At 50.2% G+C, this 21,253-nt stretch overlaps 2 protein-coding genes across 2 annotated transcripts; one reads left to right on the top strand and one right to left on the bottom strand.

The window, feature by feature from the left end:
- LOC149330134 (uncharacterized) lies at positions 1 to 5,394 on the bottom strand. The gene is made up of 3 exons (XM_089559372.1): positions 5,329 to 5,394; positions 2,288 to 2,419; positions 1 to 504 (listed from the first exon to the last, which is right to left on the bottom strand). The coding sequence occupies exons 1-3, from the start codon at positions 5,392 to 5,394 to the stop codon at positions 1 to 3; spliced, it is 702 nt and encodes a 233-aa protein (XP_089415498.1).
- A 3,645-nt stretch (positions 5,395 to 9,039) lies between these two features.
- On the top strand, positions 9,040 to 20,234 carry LOC149330133 (uncharacterized). The gene is made up of 9 exons (XM_089559370.1): positions 9,040 to 9,060; positions 11,744 to 11,992; positions 12,695 to 13,095; positions 13,808 to 13,939; positions 14,993 to 15,215; positions 16,047 to 16,217; positions 16,934 to 17,080; positions 17,439 to 17,676; positions 19,824 to 20,234. The coding sequence occupies exons 1-9, from the start codon at positions 9,040 to 9,042 to the stop codon at positions 20,114 to 20,116; spliced, it is 1,875 nt and encodes a 624-aa protein (XP_089415496.1). The 3' UTR covers positions 20,117 to 20,234.
- The last annotated feature ends 1,019 nt before the right edge of the window (positions 20,235 to 21,253 follow it).

The following is a 21,253-nucleotide window of genomic DNA, read 5'->3' as shown; positions in this document are numbered from 1 at the left end:
CTATTCCTCCAACGACGATACTAAGGACGACACCGACGATGCTCTAAAAGCCAGCGCCTCTCCATCCGCTTTGACGGACGATGAGGCAGCCACGGGTTTCTTGATGTATTTCTTCGACAGCAGAGCCACCAGAGTCCCAGCGAGCACGACCATAGCCAAGACAACGACCGCGGCGCAGATGTAGAAGACTCGTGAAGTTCCCCCGCTGGTAACCGCGATGGCGCTCTGGCCGCTTCCGGGCGCCCCCGAACTGTGCATGGCCGTGTTGTGGGCAGACATTTCGGCGGCGATCTTGTCGCGGCCCCCACCCTCCGCGACCGAGCGCCTGTGTTGGGTGTCGTCTGGGGTGGCCTTCTTGGCGTCCGTCGCGCCGCCACCCTTGACAGCGGTCGCGGAGGAAGGTCGCGGGGAAGCGTGAGCAGCCAGGTTGGAAGCAGTTTGTGATTGCTTGCCGGCCTCAGCCGTGGCGGCGGGTTTTTTGGGTTTGGCAGGCGCTTTCTTGGCCTGAAAAGTAGAGCACGCGAAAGGGCGGGAAAAACATCACAAGTCCATCATGCTCGAGAGGGTCAAGTCCACACTAGAATTACACTGTTCGTACTTCCAGTTACTGATCAATTCGCTCTCGCCCTACAATATGCTAGACGACCCGGTTAGCTCAACTGGTAGAGCGACTGCTCCGGTGAAGCGGTGGTCCCGAGTTTCAAGACCGGACCAGGACGAATGTTTGCGCGTCGGTGGCTGTCAATGAGTAATTACTGCCTTATTATCTACCTGCCTACTTACCCGTTTTATATACATAAATTATATATATATATATATATATATATATATATATATATATATATATATATATATATATATATATATATATATATATCGTAGTATACGCTTCGTTAATGGAAACACATTTATTCGACTCGACGTTTCAATCGGAAGATCGGTCTTCCGATCGAAACGTCGAGTCGAATAAATATGTTTCATTTAACGAAGCGTATACTTCGCTATATATTCTTGTAAGCAGTCAAGAACTTCATGTTTTAGCAACCTATATATATATATATATAAATTATCTGGTCGAGCCCATCACGCCTTCGTCTGACCATCGCCGCCGCGGTCGTGAAATTGTGCACTTAGACCGCCTGAAGCCCTACTACGACCCAGCCATCGACTCGTGCCCTTAGGCCGCCAGGATGGCGCCTCTTCACCCCGGGGGTATTGTAAGGAAGAGAGTTGGAGTTCGATGCCCCAGCAGCTAGCGCCGACGAAGGCGAGGAAGAAGATAGGCGAAGCCGACGAAGTTCGGGTTTTGCGCTTGCGAACGTTGGCCTGCTGAGCGGCACCGCTGGGACAAGAACTGTGCCCGTCCACGCTAACTGTGCGAGTTTCCACATTACACTATATATATATATATATATGAAAGAAGCCAACAGTCACAGAAACCAAGGGGCACAGGGGATTTTTAATTTATTTTTTTTTGTTTTGTGGTTTTGTGGTGTTGATCAATTTAGAATATTACTGAATATGTTATCGCTTAAAGCTAATTGATTAGAAAAGCAGAAGAAAAAACAACCACATGCCGCCGGTGGGATACGAACCCACGGCCTCCGAATTACGCGTCCGGTGCTCTACCTCTGAGCTACGGCGACGGCTGTCAAATCTTCTGCTTTCGGGGGTATTTATGTTTACAAGTAACCTAACCTTGAGAGTGTTCATCAGCACCACCCACGTTCATAAGCGGCGGACGTAGAACGTCCTGAGTTACCGCAGGTGTGACGTTGAACGTCATCGAACGGAGAGGGTGGAAGCTGCGTGAGAACCCTTTTGTGATTCCTATGGCATCAAGGCTGCCAGAACCGAGGCCCTCGCTAAGCAATTAAGCAAACAAGGGAAGGGGATGAGGGGCTCGTTATAAATATAAATATGTCACAAGGGCTCAATTTTCGCCCAACTGGTATCTCCTAGCTGGCATGCAGAGCTGGCGAAATTATACGGAACACAGAGGGAATGATGATAAAAGATATATAAAGTTTGAATATGCTACTTGCGATTTACCACCTTTGCCCTGTAGTCCTTTGCCGCGAGCTCGCCTGTTTGTTTCATTTGCCGTAAAATTACGTTTCCACGTTTCTTTATAAGATGTACATTTATGTCAAGAAGCAGTTGGACGCGCGTCAGTCGTGCGCTGAGCGACATGTTTCATAAGAAGCCGACCACGCTTCGCTATTTCAACAAGTGATACACAGCCGCACCTCAGTGAGTGGGCGTACCGTCTTCTCAAGAGGCTCACCTTTTTTCTGACATCGAGTATGGAAGGTCGATGTTTCGTCAGCACCGCCGTCGTGGCTCCAACGTCGAAGAGGTTCTTAGGTTTCGGTGCATCGTGGTCTTCGCCTAAGAGCCCTTCGTTGTCTGCTGCGGCCTGCAAAACCCAAGAGCATGAAATTTTGGCTTAATTAACGTCCTCAGTCTGCTCGTGGATACTCGAGACACCGCCGGTAGAGGACTCTCAAGCCAGCGTTTATTCTCGGTGAGGGTCGATTCCATGTCTCTCTTTCGCAATGTTGATGTTTGTCTGGCTAGAAAAGGCGCATTTGAAGCTGAGGAAATTGGATTTACAATATTGAGTAAACTCGTGACGACAAGACAGGAAAGGACTCCGTGATCAACATTCCGAAGTTAATGGCGGAGTAGTCTCGCCTCAAAGATCCGCGTGTAAACAACGGCCTTGACGCTCCGCAGTTGATTGAGAAAATTACCGATGGTGGCGGCACCTGTATCTCATCTTTAGAGCTTTTATAGCGTTTAAAAGCTTCATTTTAAGTGAGAGTAGCCTCTTTCATATTAGACTTGATACCGGTACACGTGAGCTTAAGCGCATGAAAATTTATGCATTCCGCCTCTTCAGAACTGCAGCGCCGCAAACAGGATTTGACCATGCCAGCTTGCCCGAAGCAGCCGAACGTTAAAGCACTGGGCCAATGCATCTGGTAGCGGAGAATCTGTCAGCTTCTTTTTAACCTGAATGTATTCTCTGAATGACTCCGGCAAGAATTTGTCTTCGTCTGCATACTTCACGAAAAAAATTAGAGGGAACACTTACGCTCCGCCCTAAGGGTATGACACGATTGCTTAACGGGTTAGTGCACTTATATACTGAATTTGTGATTCTCTACTTCCCATTCATAGATTCCTGAGAGTCCTCATACCACTCCTGGCGCAGTGGTGCAGTGGTTAAGCGATGCGTCGCTGCACTGCGATGGCAGATGCTGCCACCGGTGGGGCTTGTGCGACCCGGGTGGCAATTCCAGAGTGGCTTATCATTAATTTAACTGATACCTGGCAGATTGTGTTGACGCCGCGAGGTCACATGACCTAGCTGACCCATCTTCCTCCTAGGTTGCATCTGTGGGGATTTTTCGAGGGTTTTTAGCTCACGGTCAACGACAACGCCAACGCCGGATTTGAAGCGGCACAAGGTCCTAAACACTATCGCGTGAATATTTCAGCATCTTAAAACAAAACGTGCAAAAGTAGACAAGCATTGAGCACTGAGTCAGGAACCCCTCGAATACATAGCCAAGCCTCTCCGCGGAACCATGGTGGAGAGGGGGAAACAGTTGGGTAGTTTCATCGCGTCACAGAGATATCTGCATGAGGTGCCTACCCGTAGTTAACGCCTGTTAGCATGTTACGTGGTTAACCAACTCCGAGGCCAAAGTCATTTATATTCCTTCCCAGAAAACTCCCCATCCGCTTTTGAGACACAGCCTTCCGCCGGAAGGCCTCAGCCATAACGGAACAAGGTCCGGATAGTGAGAAAATCTTAACGGTGTGTAACCAATGTTCTGAGACCTCTGAGCTCAAAAAGCTATGACGTCAAGGCAGCCACTGCAGTGCCAAGATTCTATGAGCTGTGGGGACGCTTTCGTCCCCTGCGTTCGCTTTCCCTCAACGCGCTAGTTCCCTGTGGTTAGCTCCTCCGCAAAGCACTCCTCTCGGTTCGGTGACTTTCCACTAACAGGGGAGGGCGCTCGCGTCGCAGCGACACCAGCGCCACGGATGGCGTTTTGCTGCGCGCTCGCGGGGAGCTACGGGGGCTCTTCTCCCTCGGCAACGGGAAGCGAACGGACGTTTCGCTCGCAGCTTCGCTCTTCGTCGACGGGCGCCTCTCGGCCGGAACTTACTCCCGCCGAGCCCGTTCCGCTCGACCTCGGAGTTTATCCCTTTGCCCTACCGTGGGCGGACGTTCGCTCGTAGCCGTGCTGGTGAGTCGGACATCCTAGATTCTTCAGTGTATTTTGTTGCTAGCTGGCGTTATTGTTGTTATAGCAATAAATGCCTTGTTTGTGTCAGCCAGTGTGTCGTTCCTTTGTTCCCGTAGAGCACGGCCCGCCGTGGTCGGCGTGCGCTCAGTAGCGTACGCGACCACGGGGTGGGGTCCGCGCGGTTTTGAACCATGTCAGCCGCGCTTAAACGGGGAATACGCATTTATCCCCCCGATTTTAAACCCCACAGAGCTTACAAACGTCATGAGGCTGCTTAGCCGGATCTCCTCAGTCACTGCGTCAAGCCATTTGTGTCACTGGCGGTGGCGTCAGGGCTCTATTATTTTCAATTTTTTTTCTGCAAAATTAACGAATGGCGCTACGTCAAAAGGTCCCGCTTTAATGCTAGAAGGTCGCAGAACATTTAATATCGCATTATAGTTTAACGGCTATAGCTACTAATGTGCGGTGGTTAGTAAACTCTGGACCCTTGGCGGTCTTGGCTACAAAACTTCTTAGGAATCTCAGAAAAAAAGTTACCCGAACACTCATGTAATACTCAACCCAGAGCTTTCTGGGATACTATACATGTCCCATTTTATCACTTTCTTCACAGGCATTATACGGGGGCATTGAAGTTGTCCACTTCAAAATTATTACCATTCGTATAGCGCAGAAAACGTGTTGAGCCACAACGGACATTTTAGCCGCCGCGGTGGCTCAGTGGTTATGGCGCTCGGCTGCTTAGCCTAAAGATGCGAGTTCGATCCCGGCCGCGGCGGTCGAATTTCTATGGAGGAGAAATTCTAGAGGCCCGTGTATTGTGAGATGTCAGCGCATGTTAAAGATCCCCAGGTGGTCGAAATTTCTGGAGACCTTCACTACGGCGTCCCTTACACCCTGAATCGCTTTGTAACGTTAAACCCAAAAAAGCCAATCGCAACGGGCATTTGCTGTCAACGCTCCTATCATAACACTGCAGAAATCTGCCTATTCAAACAACCTTGAAATTTATTCTGCCTCTCCTCAGAAATCTAAAGAGAAGAGCAAACACACAACCCACTTGCTTGACGGTTTTCTTCTTATCGCCACTTTTCTGGCCTTCCTTCCCCGGCTTATTCTTCTTCATCTTGCTCGTGGTCTTCCCTTGTACCGGCTGGAAGGCCCAGTCTTCCACGGACACTTGCGGTAGCGCGGTCAGTAGAGCCGGCAGATGTACTGACGATGCCCAGTGGTTGCCTGCCTGCCTTATGGATCCCAGCGGGGCGGACCGGATGCAGAAACGCGGCGAAGAGGCGTCCCGGGGATCTCGAACCGTGGAGTGGACGGCTAGAGCTTCTTCGTCTTCTTCTCCCTTCGCATAGTCAGAGTCTCTTCTTCCTCGTCTCGTGCTCGTGTGGCGAGGTTTTTTTTTTTTTTTATTCGAGCTGTTTGCCATTAGGCATAATGAAAAAGGGAAAGAAAGTTATAAGAATGAGTGTAAACAAGCCTCGCTTAAAAAGTGGCAAAAGTTCGCGATAAAGCGATTATCATGAGTCCACTTGCGATAGTCGCCTGTAACGTTCCATCGCAGGCCTACCTTTCTTAGGAAGCGTCGTCTCACGGAAGCTGTAGCCGGGCAAGTCCACAGCAAGTGTTTTTCGTCACACTAATCGGGCGCAGCACCACAATGGGGACACTTGTCAGTCACTTGGAAACGTTTGTCACGCCACCGATGACGCACAGGAGTCAGAGCCGCTCCTGCCCGAATCCGGCGCACAGATACCAGAGGTCCAGGCTGAACTCCAGACGCTTAACACGTCCTCAGCCCCCGGCCCAGACGGGGTACATAACAAGGCTCTCAGGAATCTCGACGCACAATCCATTGCTGCACTTACAGAATACTTTAATGAGTGCTGGCGACTGGGCACCCTCCCACCACAATGGAAAGAGGCAAGAGTCATTTTCATACCCAAACCTGGCAAACCTCTTCTTACTTCTAACCTCAGACCCATCTCCCTCACATCTTCTGTTGGCAAACTCATGGAGCATGTACTCCAGCGCAGGCTTTGCCAATACCTAGAAAGCAACAATCTCATGCCCACTAGCATGTTTGGATTTCGACCAGGGCTTTCCACACAGGACGTCTTCTTGCAGCTAAAACATCACATTCTCGACTCACAGACCTCCGACACTAAAGCTATCCTAGGGGTGGATCTCACTAAGGCATTTGATAACGTTACACACTCAGCTATCCTAGAAAACCTTACGACCCTGGGAGTCGGCGCCAGGATGTACAACTACATCCGAGACTTCCTCAGCCTCCGCACAGCCACGCTTACCTTCGGCGACCACAGCCTACCAGGGATCACGCTGGGAGCACGAGGTACGCCCCAGGGAGCCGTCCTCTCCCCTATTTTATTCAACATAGCACTTCTTCACCTACCACAACAGCTAGCTCAAATTCCCGACATCCATTTCAGCCTCTACGCCGACGAAATCACTGTCTGGGCAAACCATGGCAGCGATGCCGAAATAGAACACCTACAATTGGCACTAACCGCCATCGACGCATATGTACGGGAGCGTGGCCTGACCTGCTCCCCTTCAAAATCGGAACTTTTCCTCTACCGGCCCAAGCAACACGATTCAGTCAATGCACCCATCTCCGTCGCCCTAGGTACCCATCCCATCCCACTAGTACACAAAATCCGCGTGCTAGGACTGGTTCTCCACTCCCACGGTGCGCACGAAGAAGTCATAAAGACACTTCAAACACGCGCTCAACACACCACTCGACTGATTCGCCGCATAGCGAACCGCAGGGCTGGTCTACGCGAGCGAAACACGACTCGCCTCACCCAGGCTTACATCATAAGCCGCACAACATATGCCCTTCCATACTTACCCCTCAAACAGAAGGAGAGAGACCGGGTTAATGCGCTCCTACGTAGTTGCACGAGAACGGCTCTACGTCTTCCCCCCAGCACATCCAACGACCGACTTCTCAAACTAGGTGTACACAACACCTTTGAGGAGCTAAAAGAAGCTACCTTTATGGCACAACTATCCCGTCTATCCAGCTCAGAGGCTGGTCGTACTTTATTGTCCCAGTTGAGCCTGACCCCAATTACAGAGCCTACCGAGGGGGTCCCCCTTTCTGCTACCCTCCGCTCTAACCTCAACGTAACCCCCATCCCCAAGAACATGCACCCTGAGCGAGACAGGGAACGCAGAGTAGCAAGGGCTCGGGCCCTTCACAAACAGTATAGCGAGGACCATGAGGTGGTCTACGTGGACGCAGCGGAATATACGACAGGCTCCCGTATGGCCCTCGCGGTAGCCGACAATAATGCAAAGCTTCTAACCTCCAGCTCAATCATTAACAATTCGACCACAGAGGCAGAAGAGGCAGCCATCGCGCTTGCTCTCATTTCTACATCTGCCACAAAAATTATCTCCGATTCCAAATCTGCAATTTTAAATTATGCGAAGGGCTACATATCCAGCACCGCTGCTCGTTTACTACGTTTCTGGCAGCCCCGGCGCCTCATCACCCTCATCTGGACGCCAGCACATGCTGGCCTCCCTGGCAACGAGGAGGCTCATTCCCTAGCCCGAGGTCTCACATTCCGGGCAGGAGTCGAGCCCCCTCTACGAGCCTCGGAGCGCCTGCTCTCCTTCCGTGATGTTCTCTCGTACTACCGAGACAAACGAAGGGAATACGCACCCCCAGCTCCATCCCTCACCATACCGCAGGCTGCACATTGGCGACAACTACAAACCCGAACTGCTCCATACCCAATACTGCTGCATGCCCGATACCCAGACCAATTCCCGTCATCATGCCAACTTTGCGGCAAACCAGGAGACTTCTTACACACCCTCCTCACATGCCCCACCTTCCCTCATCCCCCATCACCAACCGCGGCGGAGTCTTACTGGGAGTCTCTTCTGACCAGCTCGTCCGCTCAAGACCAGCGCCGGATCATCTCCAGCGCTCACAGAAGGATTGCGCTCCAGGGGCTATCCTTCGCGTTGTAAGGGTGCCTCCACCTCACATTGAGGAGGCATCCAAGTGCCATGTAGGGGGCTTCGCCCCCACGATTTACATCATTGGCAATAAAAGTTTCCACCACCACCACCACAGATACCTCCTCCTCCCGAGTGAGACTCCGGGGGAGAGGGTACGAACAGGAGGAATTAGAGCGCGTGTTCGCTGACACAAAGCCTGTTTCTCGGAAACATGGGACTGGAACGGATCTGAGGGAAGAGGGGAAGGTGGTTGGATATCGGATGTGTCAAGGTGTGTCATTGCATCCACATGAATATTATGCGGATCCTGGGAATGCCCGCGAATCCAATGTATACGCACAGGACAGGGGTAATTTGTGCAAAGTTGGTGAATGACTAGGTTAAGAGCTTCCTCTGCTTGGCAAACGTCATCCAATCTCAATGGGCATACTTTTTCGCGAACACAGACGCATAGCGTCGGGAACTTCACAATTACCCCCGTAGTTTTCCATTTTATTTTAATCCCCACGTTAACCGAACGCCAGTTAGTACTCAAAAGCACAAGGTGGGTATCGCGTCAAATCTACAACACCACTTCTAGCAAGGGCCTTCAGCGTGCGTGGCGTGGGTGGAACCGAGGAAGAAGAAGGCACTGCGCCTGCCCGTGCGGAGCTGCCGCCTCCGAGGTCCTCTCGGTTTCAAGCAAACATCACGACGTACCGCTTCCGTCCCGGAGTCAGCCTTTGGTACCGAGCGCCAAGAAGTTCCACGGACCATCATCATGGGTGACGCGAGCGAAATGGTAAGAGATTCAAGATACAGTTGTGTCCGTGCCATTGCGCAAGATATATAGGTGCAGACAGACAATGGCCTGCACCTGGGGAAGATAGAGTCCCGTAGTTTCACTAGGCACCACGAGATGACTCTTCGCAAAGCGGCCCATTTTCGCGCGCTATTTGAACCTGGAACATGGGCATGGGTAAGAGTCGGCGCCTTGATGACAAAGCAGTAACGCAAGCCTGGCGTCCTCTTGTAACGTCGTTGGTTCACCCGATCGTTGGCTCACCTGTTTGCCGCCGCCCGTTGCCTTCGCCGCTGCGCACCCAGTCTAGTGACCTACTTTTAAAATAATAATAATAACAATAACCACTTTCCGCATGAGTATGGCGTGGTTGCGCTGAACTGAGGCCGGTTGGCCGAATGCCATCTAACAATCATGGTGAAAAAATAGCGCAAAAGGAACACGAGGGGCGGAAAGGGAACGACGCTGACGAGCTATTTTTTTTCATAATGAACGTTACCCAACTTGCCCAGCATTCGGCTTTGCTTAATGCCATCTATCGAGCACCGCAAGATAGCATCCGGTTTCTATAGCAACGAGATAATGTTTCTTTTTTTTTCTGCCTTGATCCAACATAGCCCACGTGCGGTCACCAGGACAAGCAGTAACACAAACCAAGCTCCTGAGGCAACGATAACTATCGTTCAAATACCGATTTAAAAAATATATTGCTGAGCATGACTTCCAAATTGTTGACTCCAGGGGTATATCTGGATTCTTTCATTAGGCATACCCAACAATTCTGGACAAAAGCATTTTTGAACGCGGGAAAGACTTTATGAACGCAATTTTTTCATATGTTGCAAGATTTAACTGTAACGATCATTATATACGCGGATTTTCCGTCGACAGGCTTGCATCATTTTTTTTTTGCTATTAACGCTTTTGCTATCGTAAAATGTTTTTCCCATTGGTTTTCTACGGCAGTCTTAATTTCTTGATGCGAGCGATGGAAACACTTTAAAAAAAATATTTTGCTGCTGCACATCGAGAGCATCGAGAGACCTTCAATATTTCCATGAAAGTACCTTGCAATTTTCCAATATTCAAAATTTTTGTCAACGAGTGGACATGTGCACCGTATTTGCGAGGCAACCTGCATCGTGAACACAGCCGAGAGATATACGACCCATCCAAGACGTGGCTGCGGACAGCCGCCGTTCATTTTTTTATCGAACAAAGAGGCCAGCGAAGCACAACTGCATCCCTGAAAAGCTTTGATATATGCTCGTTTTTCATTTTCGTGGTTTACCGTCGCCTCCACGCGAAATTATCACCTTGCCACAAGAGACGCGACCAGTCCGATCTAGAGCGAACGCGATAAAGCGCTGCAGATTCTACGTTATCGAGCGTCATTCACGGCATTGCAGGCGCTTTATTACGAATGTTCGCAATCATCTTTAAAATGAGCGCGGCCGAAAATGACTGGACTTCCGATTTCGCCAACCGTCGAGAGCAATTAATGACAGCACCGCCGCCGAGTACAATTTACAGCCTTTGTCAAAAGTTTGGAGCCCAGAGGGTTTGCTTCTGAAGCACGCTGTCTGGTTCGTAATGCATCTCCAGCGCTCCAAATTTGCTGAAGGTAAGGAGATTTCTGGTCCTGCCTCCTCCAATGGGTAGGGCTGCCACGAATGTTACAGGAGTCCCACTGCGAGGCTTAGAAGCAGACCCCCTGGGCTCTAAACTTTTGACAAAGACTGTACATTGCCGTCGCGGGTGTACAGTGCTTGTTCGTTTTTTTTTTTTGTCTCTCTTAGCGGAAATGTTTCGCGTTTCCTTGTGCCTGCCTTCTCTAAGCCTGCGGTCATTCCTGTTGGCACAGTGACAGCCTCTACCCGAGCTGTGGGTCTTTTTTTTTTCTTTCACTTGATGTTAACACAATCACGTGGTTCACCTCCCTTCTCTGTACTTCCTCTCTTCCTTTATCCCATAACCCACAGTGTGTGGCACCCATATGAGCGTTACACCTTTCATTCATGATCCGTTTCCGACTGAAAGGAGGGTGCCACGTGGTCGCCACGCCTTGTTAACTGCGCTATTTTTCCTTTTGAAACTCTAGCTGCGCGACAGTCATTCTGTGGGGAAATACAATCACCGTCGTAATAAGCTGAGTGACAACTCCGGTCCTCGCACGGCCCGCATCCAAGCGAAAAATCTTCCACAAAAAAAAAAAAATTGGTAAATTGGTTTTTGAGGAACGGAAAGGGCGCAGTATCTGTCTCCCATATATCGGCGGACACCTGAACCGCGGCGTAAGGGAAGGGAGGGAGGTAGGAGTGAAAGAAGAAAGAGTGAAAGAGGTGCCGTAGTGGAGGTCTCCAGAATAATTTCGACCACCTGGGGATCTTTAACGTGCGCTGACATCGCACAGCACATGGGCGCCTCTTGCGTTTCGCATGCATCGAAACGCGGCCGCCGTGGTCGGGTTCGAACCCGGGTACTCCGGCTCGGTTGACGAGCGCCTTACCACTGAGCCACCGCGGCAGGTAAAGAAAAAACTATATCCGCCCAATTTTCTGACGAAGAACGGTCAAGGAATAGCACCACCGGCTTGACTCCCAGAGCTGTCCATGAATACGCCCCTGCATCATCGTTATTACTGTGAGCGCAACAATGAAAACCTTGCCTTGGCAACACGCAGCAATCGTCGGTGGCGTCCACGACCACCGGCGGTGGCGGCGACCGCATGGCCACGCGCCAGAACAAGCAGATGATCATCAGGGTCGGCACCGTCACCTTGGTGCTGCTCCTCATCATCGACTGCATCCTGCTCTACATGTGGGCGACGTACGGGACCAGGACCATCACCAAGACGGTCACCAAGGCCAGCGCCCGTCGGCTCATGCCGCATCGCCACCACCTAGAAGACGAGGACTCGTACCTCCTCCTGGTGACGATAATTATTACTATGATCACTGTGACGGTGTAATTTCAGAAACAGCTCTGTCATTGAGGAGGCAAGAACTGCCTATGACACTTGTCTGCTGCCGTGACTTAGAGAAAAAAACTTCAGTCAGTAATACTAACTCTGAAATCAAAGGGACAAAATGGGTATGAACAGCGAAGGACAGGCAATCATGATCCCTTAGGGTAACGGAATAGGTTCCAAGGGAATGCATACTTCGGCGGGACATTGTCAGGTGGGCAGATTAAATCAGGAAGTTTGCAGAAACAGTGTGGCCTGACCGTAAGTACCGCAGGTCAGGACTAATTGCATATCAGTTGGAAAAGCATTCATCTGTAGTGGAGGGGACTACAGGCTAATAATGACGATGTGCGCTCCTAGCTTAAAATTCCATGACGTCACCACTGCGCACTAACTGTAATTTGAACCCGTTGTCTGCCTATGCGGATTGTGGGTCACTGATTATGTGGCATATTGTGGTCATATAAGTGGCTAAAGTGTGCCTACGAGCAGGATTACAGGACACGGGAGCTTTCCGTTATTGCAGAACTATACCGACGGCGATGGCATTGAACACTGAAGAATTTCTCTCATAAGGCTACATATCTGTATACCAGGAGTAACAGACGTTGTTTTGAATTTAGTTTGGTTTTTGAATGCCTACCCCTTTCCGTTTCTGCAACGCAGGAAGAGATCTCACCCATCAGCCTGGGCCTGAGGGACCGGCGTCTTCAGCAGCACATGTGCAACACCTCAGGCTGTCTCTGGCTTAAGGGCTACCTCCGCCACAGGGGCGACGCCTCAAACGGCATCCACAGCCGGAGCCAGCGGGCAAGCCGAGCGGCTCCCTGTGGCGACTTCTACGAGCATGTCTGCGGCGTCCGGCAGCGCTCAATCTACGAGGACGCTGCTGTCCGCCTAATGAGCGGTGTGCAGCCACGGCTACTGGGGAAACGCAGCGGCACCACCGAAAGAACAAAGGACGTCCAGGAAATACTGGGCAACGAGGAACCAGACGTGGACGATGATGGTGTCCTGGAGCGATGCTTGGAGGGCGCTGCCGTACTCAGCAAAGACGACATCGTGCGGTATGTGGCCGAAAAGTTGGCCATGACAGGGGAGCGCTAATGGCGATCAAGCCACGATGCAGGAGTAACTAGACACAAGATGGCTTCATGGCTGGTCAGCGCCTCGAATTTAGTATCTATGACTGGGGTAACTTGCCGATGCAATAGCAAAGGTTTTGTTCCTCATAACCAGCATTTTTCGCAGCCACACAAGATTCCGGTCAATCGATTCCATCGATGAATGCAGTTGAATTGAGCAAGCAGCCGCTATGCACGCAGCAAGCGCGATATTCAACAGAGACATGAAAAGAGTCACTGGAAAAATTATTAGACATGACTGAACGTTTCCTTACGGAAGCAGGACCCATCCCCAGTCATCGCTGAAAGAACTAACGCGAAGATGGAAGGTTTAAGCCTTTAAAAATGATATCGGGATCTCATCAAGGCAGGAATAGCAGGTATATGTTGTGAGAAAAGTGCCAGCACCATGCGGTACCAACTGATACTGCCTAGTATCTCCTCCACGACGCGGTTGTATCACATTTATGCTTAGAGGTATCTTCAGCCTTATGGCCGACATCTCTGGCAAGCAATGCTGCTGTTCTCGGCCTGTCTTGCTGTTATATCAACGTTGTTATTGATTAATCTTTGCAATCTTGCGCGTATCGCTCCAATGTCATTTGCGGCACTTAATGCGTGCACAAAAATGCTTCATAAGAGCACGTCTTCCCAGGACCTGCCGTGACGACCATAGCGAGGAAGCCTGTCCAATCTGGGTACCGGACGCGCCTCTTCGCACTTCTGAGGACTACTTCAGGGACAATCCCGATACCAGCATCGAAGACTTCGCAGCATTCGTACAGAGGTAACGTTTACTGCATTATATTCGCCACCAGAGACCCCAAGGCAGCACCATTATCAATTATCACCAGGTCACTGGGGATGACGGCCAGGTCCCTGCTGATGAAGGTTAAGGCTTCGGAGGTTAGGGACCAAAGGACTGCAAGAAGATGGCGTTCACTGCCTGGTACTGTAGACGGGTGCAACTCAAGAAGAAAGTGGCGGACGCCCCTTAAAGAAGGCATTCCAGCCAATGACGTCGAGCGATTCTCATGACGTCATTGGCTGGAGGACCTTCTTTGAGGGGTGTCTGCCACTTTGTTCTTGACTTGTACCCGCCTATAGTACCAGGCAGCGAACACCATCCTCTGCCAACCGATTGCCATGACGCCGTGGTTAATCCCATTTCACGGCAGCGACTGCCAGCCACCTGCGATGTCATGCTAGAGGGCTAACCACGACGTCACGACAATCGGTCGTCCCCATTGACTTGGAGGGCATCCTTTAAGGGGTGTTCGCCGCTACGTTCTTGAGTTGTACCCGACTATAGCTACCCAGCATTTTTAGTCAACTCATCCAGGGCTCGCTGACACCTGAATGGGTCTTTCGACGCCCTTCATTATATCGCTAGTAGCCAATTTTGGCGGTTAGGTTGCATGCGATGAAGCCCCAGTGACAAATATTAGCTAGGTTTAGCAAGAAGCTGTCAGACATCATGAGTGCGCTAGTAGACGGATACACGTGACCAGTTACCTTTCCGCGGTAAAGGCTTTAGCTGAACTCTCCAGCGGTGACTAGGAAATAATTTCCACACTGGGCTCGGATATATGGCAATAATTTTTTTTTCTGTTCACTCTTCCCGCCCGGCGTGGCTACAGGCAACTGCCGGCAATAGTGGTGGCGTGGCTTGCCTTGATCCAGTAGCAAAAAGCCCTGAAATAATTAGTGAAGATGGAATAGAACTGGCAGAGGGCCGTGATGCTACCGCAGTCTTTGATTTGAAGTCAGCAGAAAAGCTCTTTCTAAATTTCTTGAAAGAAAGACACGTGCTGAGCTAAAAATAGATATATTCCGACAGCCTGGCGCCCAGCCTGAACCGAAAGCGCCACGCACGGCAGCACAAGGCGGACTCGACCCGGCCGTTCTCTAAGCACTGGATCACCCGCGTCTGCCGCTGGGTGGCGCTCTCTGCAAGGTGTCATCTGGAGCGCATTCGTCCGCAGACCATAAGCCCTCACCAGTTGGCACTGTACCAGCGGACCTGGGAGGTGATCTACTTCGCGCCCTTCATGGGGGGAAAGGTAAATGCCGTGGAATGAACTCAATGTTAATTCACTAACTGGAAAGAAGCCCTTGCCTTAAAATATATCGTTCGAACTTCTTCCGGCCCGCAGCAGAAGAGAGTGTTGGAGAACTTTGCTGCCTCGCCAACACTACAAAGACTGCATATCATATGCAGACTTTCGACTGTTCGTAAAACTTTGATATGAAGGGATAGCGACACCAAAATTTTCGCAGTATATTTTTGCTTTTGAATGTTGTGTACGAGATCAGTAAACATGAATCACCGCGTGAAACTCGCCTACGCTTAGTACATAATTATGTGCGTTGATTAACTCTTCCATGCAGTTTCGGTTTCCGTTTCAGCAGTCGGGAGACGATTGTGACGTCACGAGAGAGCACGAGATCACGTGAGGCGTACAAAAACATTAGCATAATAGCTTTTTGTTCACTTGCTGCCATTCTGTCTTGTTGAGCAGTTAGCTTAAGAGCTTGGATGAATTGAACAAGGATCAACGGTTTTCTTCCAGTTTTTGCATGCTTCAAGTGATCTGATACTCACTTGTGGCATTCCAACCGTCGTCTGGGAACTGAAACCGAAATTACGAGGGCAATGCTTTTACAATTTTTTAGTGCGCACTGAAGAATTCCACATGGTGATCCATATGTACTAATGTCGTACAAAAAATTCCAGAGCAAAAACACGCTGCAAAAAATTTGGCGCCTCCTCTACTGCACTGGGAATAGAATCCGATACATTGAAATGAAAGAGAACTTGAAATGACCTGCACTGCCGACTTGAAATGAAATGAATTTGAAATGAGCTGTAACCTTACCACTCGCGCACGCAGGCCCGCCCGCTGGTACAGTATGCCTACCGGACGCCCACGGAGGCGTGCCTACGCATCGCCGAGGATCTGTCCCGGCGCAGGACAGCACAGGCGGCTCGGGCGGTGATCTCCGAGGCTATGGAGGAAGGTCTGGACGACATGTTAGCCCATTTCGCCTGGGAAGCTGGACAGGCGAGTCCGAGTTCACTTCTCCTTTAATGCGACAGCGCGATAGACCAGAAGTTCAGAGGAAAAGCCACGTGCTTTGTCACAATAACTCAGGATAGCGTAGTGGGTTAGCTAGTTTTCCATTATGAGCAGTTTGACGTCTTTGAACGCATTTCTTGTTTTTCAATTCTTTAAATTAACTGATAAATTACACATTCTATATTTTCTTGATTAGCATCATCAAGCATTGGCTTTTCATTCTGAGCATTTTGACACCTTTGAATTTTGAAAAAGGGGAGTTTTTTTTCCCCCTCGAATCTGGACCCATGGGCCCCGAAACCGGGACTTGTTGGCATTTGTAGCCGCCACCGGCCTGCACACGTATATATAACTCTCTTATGCCAAAGGTCACATTTGCGTCATAAAAAAATCCCCTTATTGCGATAAACAGGGACTCTTTAACGCGCATTGACAAAGCACAGCACATAGTAGTAGTAGAAGTAGTAGTGGCTTTATTATTATATTTAATATGGAAGGTAAAAGAATGTTTGCTACCATTCTTTTACCTTCCATATAGGCGTTTACAAATTTCGCCTCCATCGGAACGCGGCCGCCGCAGCGGAGATTCCACCGCGCGGCTTGGGGGCCCAGCGGCCGAACGCCATAGCCAATTAGTCACTGTGAAGCGTGACGTCCTACAGGTCATGCGTACGCTCGTTCCGAAGTGGTTGGCACCACAGACCGGCAACGCTACCGGCGGTGACGAGGACGACTCTGCGGAGACACTCGACGACCGCGAAGCCGCTTCGCAGAGGCTCGGCGCCATTGAAGTCCACCTCATGGACCCCAGCATCGCACAGGACAACGTCAGCGTCTACTCCTGGAAGGCAAGCGCAGCACCTTTTTTTCTTTTACTGCAGAGTTTCTCGGGGCACTTTTGAGGAAACTTTTGCCCTCCAAATGAAAGGTTTCTTACAGGCATCTGGGCGCTTTGTACGACAAGAACGGGGCATACAGTTGATGGTCCATGCTGACGGGTAACCAGCCCGCCCGCAGAATGGACAAAGGAACTCGTAGAAAGCACTGGCTGTGTCTCTATAGTACGTGTTCTTTCGTGCTAGATGTTTACTCGCTGGCAAACCCGCCAGAATGCATGCCGCATCCTGCAGTGGATGCAAGATGGATGATGATGATGAAGATGAAGCTGCGCGTACTAAGATGCTGCCGTTTTCGCTGGGCCCTCAGGCGCGATACTCGGAAGACCGCAAGGCCGTCCTGGTGCCACCGGGCTTGTTGGCACTCCTGCTCAACGCCTCGACCATCATCGAGCCCGTACTGGTGCCCGTGGTAGGAAGGGAACTTCTGCGTGCTCTGATGCCGACCAGCCGAGGACCCTACGCCTGGCGGCCGCGCAACCAGCGACGCTTCGAAGCGCTCGTCGACTGCGTTGCTTCAGGCCTCGATGTGGTCAGCGTTGAAAAAGGTACCGCTACGCACGTCGGAGAGAGAGTACAAATGCAGGAAACTTAAGGGAACAAACTAAAATTGTTTAAAGGGGCTCTCAGTAAAGGTGCGGTATTCCTGGGACGTTATAGGACGCCGCTTCAAGACTATCCTCCAGCAACATTTTTTTTTTATTGCGGTTTGTAGAAGCTGAGCTATCTGTAGTCAAAGTTTGAATTTCAGCGTCTTCGCGCCTTTCCCTCTCTACTCTGTCACTTTTAGCACGCTCAAAGGTCGGCGCTAGGCCCCTCTAAAGGCCCCACCGCCGACGCGCTAAATGGATGGATGGATGGATGGATGGATGGATGGACGGACGGACGGACGGACGGATGGATAGGTGGGTGGGTGGGTGGGTGGGTGGGTGGGTGGGTGAGTGGGCGGGCGGGCGGACGGACGGACGGACGGGTGGGTGGGTGGGTGGGTGGGAGCGCCCCCTTTGAAACGGGGTGGTGGGAATTGCCACCATGCTCAGCTTTTCTTTATTATTTTTTTGTTTACTGTGTTGGTAATTCTCATTAAGATTCTCCATCACCTTTGCCTACGGTTTCCTACAATTCTAACCTTATGCCACATCTCTGCTTTTCAGCCACCAATCCTCCAATCGCTTTTTGCTGACTTCCACTGCAGATTTATTTACATGACCATTGTTATCTTTAAACCCTAGGGCCTCAGAAAGAGTGACTGTGCCTGCATCGACATCCGGATGGATACCATCACATTTGATTATGAGGTGTTCAATTGTTTCCACAGATCTACCACACACTGCACATGTGTCATCTTCGTTAAATTTCTTTTTGTAGCTGCGCGTTCTAAGACACCCTGATATAGCTTCAAAAAGTAGGGCACTGCCTCTTGAGTTATCATAGAAAAATTCTTTCCTGATCTGCCTTTTCCAGAATCGATATAGTTCTACACTATGTTTCTTTTCCATTGAATTCATCCAATTTTTAACTTCCGCGTTTTTAACCTGTCGTTTAATGCTCTTTCTTTCTCCGTCCTCATGACCGGCATACTTACTGGTTAGTTTTCTAGTTCTTTTCCGCCACTGTGAGTCAACGTTCTTTCTGTATAAATATTTAAATACCTTAGCTGCCCATCTGTTATCGTCCAATTTCCTCAGGCGTTCTTCATATATTATTTTGCTCTTAGCTTCCCGCGCCTCGAACGATGCCCAGCCCATATCCCCTTGTACTGCCTCGTTTGTGGTTTTGCCGTGGGCACCTAGTGCTAATCTTCCAACAGCTCTCTGATTTACGTCTAATCTCGACTGAACTTCTGCCCTTAAGCACAGAACCGCATTGCCGAAAGTAAGTCCCGGTACCATTATTCCTTTCCAAATACCTCTTAGTACTTCATATTTGTTGTACCCCCATAATGCCCTATGTTTCATTATCCCGGCGTCTCTTCGTCCTTTTGCCCTAAGAGCCTGTTCATGCTTTTCCGTGTATATCTGCCCTTCGTTTAGCCATATCCCGAGGTATTTGTATTCGGCCACTTTGGGTATTTCGTGGCCTTGTATTTTAAGCACCTGATCAGTTGTATCGTTAAAAATCATCACACCTGATTTAGTTGCGCTAAAACTGAATCCTAGAGCGTCTCCTTCGTCTCCACAGCAATTAACCAAAGTTTGTAAATCTTCCTGGCTATCTGCTAACAGTACAATATCGTCCGCATACATTAAACCCGGGAGTCGCTGCTCAACTACATTTCCGCCTAATCTGTACGATAGATTATAACCCAGATTACTTTCTTCTAGCCTTCTTTCCATATTTACCTGCGGGAGCGACGCTGCTGATTGGCCGCGGCCATGGTAGCTATCTCCGAATAGAAATACGCAGGAGCGTGCGACGGAGGAAGGCGCGAGCATGAAAGTGTTGCCGGGAAGGAATCGCCAACTTCCGCGCGCGATTGTGGGTTTTCTGCTTCGTGTAGAAGTGTATTATTTGACTCGGGTGTTAATGACGAGCGAATGTAGTGATTGAGGGAGTTGATGTGCAATACTCAGAAGGTACTTCAGTGCCCCTTTAAGGGTCCTACCCAATGTAAACTAAGCTTCCAGTCAGCTTACTCTGCAGTTCCGCTGAATCCGAGCAGTGTCCGGTAACGTAGTACACGTGGTCGCCGCAGGCGCCCGCGAGCTCGCCACGGAGACCACCTTGGAGATCGGCGTGCTTGAGCCACTCATGATGCTCTACAAGCGACGCCTGATCGAAGAACTGGGCCGAGGCGTCCGCCTGCACCGCGACTACAGCAACGCCGAGCTGTTCTTCGTGCTGTGGGCGCTGGGACATTGCGGCCGACCCGACGCCGAGTATATGGTGAACGGGGTGTTGAGGAACACCCCGCTATTCGCCAGATCCTTCCAGTGCTCTGTGAACCAGGCCATGTGGAGCGCCCATAGGTGTCCTTTCTGGCACTAGGACCCCAGATTTTTTTTATCCCCTATAATCTGTTCCTTATATTCCTCGGTGCTCTTATTGAATCTTTAATTTCTTAATCCCCCCCCCCTCCACCTGTATATAGATCCAACCCTCACAATTCTCGATTTTCTTTTGCGTAATATGGTGTAAGGCATCTGTAAACTGTTAGAGATTTTCCAACCTTTTATACTTACAGAACGAAGACATACTTTGGAAACAATGTTTTAAATGTCATCTTTGTGAATCCTGCGTACTGCTTTTGCGAAACATCGCATGCAAGCGCATTAAACTGCTTTTTCAGTTGAAGTGCAGTTTGTTGTTTTTTGCTTAGACATGTGGCCTTCGTTCTTATAAGCCCGCTTGCCCTTCGGCAGACGCGCAAATTTGCCGGGCACATAGTGCTATCAAATCACGATGTAGCTTTAAACTAAGCTCTGCTCCATTTCTCATAGCAGCTTCTACGTATGCTTTATGGTGTTATAGTAGCCCAGATGATATCCCACCCGCAGGTGATGACGTAATAGCTGGGTTGTCGCAAGTGAGAGAACTGACACTGCAGCGCAGTGCGCACGCAGCTGCTTTCAAAACCGCAAATCAAACGAAACGAAGGATGGAATCCTGTTCAAAAGTCAAAAGCTGCGCATCTAAATTCGACCGCTCTTGTTGCAAGGTGTCCTTACTATTGCAAGGCGTTTTTCATACGCAGGAAGGAGCTTGAGGGCTTGATACGACAAACTCGCATCTCAGTGCCTTGCGAAAAAAATGAAACTGGAACTCTGAAGACCGCTGTGTGACGCTCCTCACGCCACACTCTCCCACATCCTTTTCGGCTGCCCTGCTGATCCTCCCCCGCAGGGACAGCCCGCGTTATCAAGTTGGGAGGACTGGGAGGTCGTGCTCTCGTCTCCGGACCCGCCATAGCAGCTTGCTGCGGTGCTTCGGGGTGCCGACGTCATGGACAAACACCACATGAACGTTCCGACGTAGAGTGGGACCGTGCGGTGGTCCAGGGACCCAAGGGGGGTCTAAACACACTTGCCATAATAAAGTTTTTCTCTCTCTCTCGAAAGTTGGAAATTGTTTTCGCGTGCAGCTGCTTCCGATTCTTACCACCAGGAGTCCGCAAGTTGTGTTTGA

This window comes from Amblyomma mixtum, chromosome 9, assembly GCF_055824585.1.
Source record: "Amblyomma mixtum isolate Tamu chromosome 9, ASM5582458v1, whole genome shotgun sequence".
NCBI classification, from domain to species: Eukaryota; Metazoa; Arthropoda; class Arachnida; order Ixodida; family Ixodidae; genus Amblyomma; species Amblyomma mixtum.
This window is presented reverse-complemented; position numbering and strand designations above follow the sequence as displayed.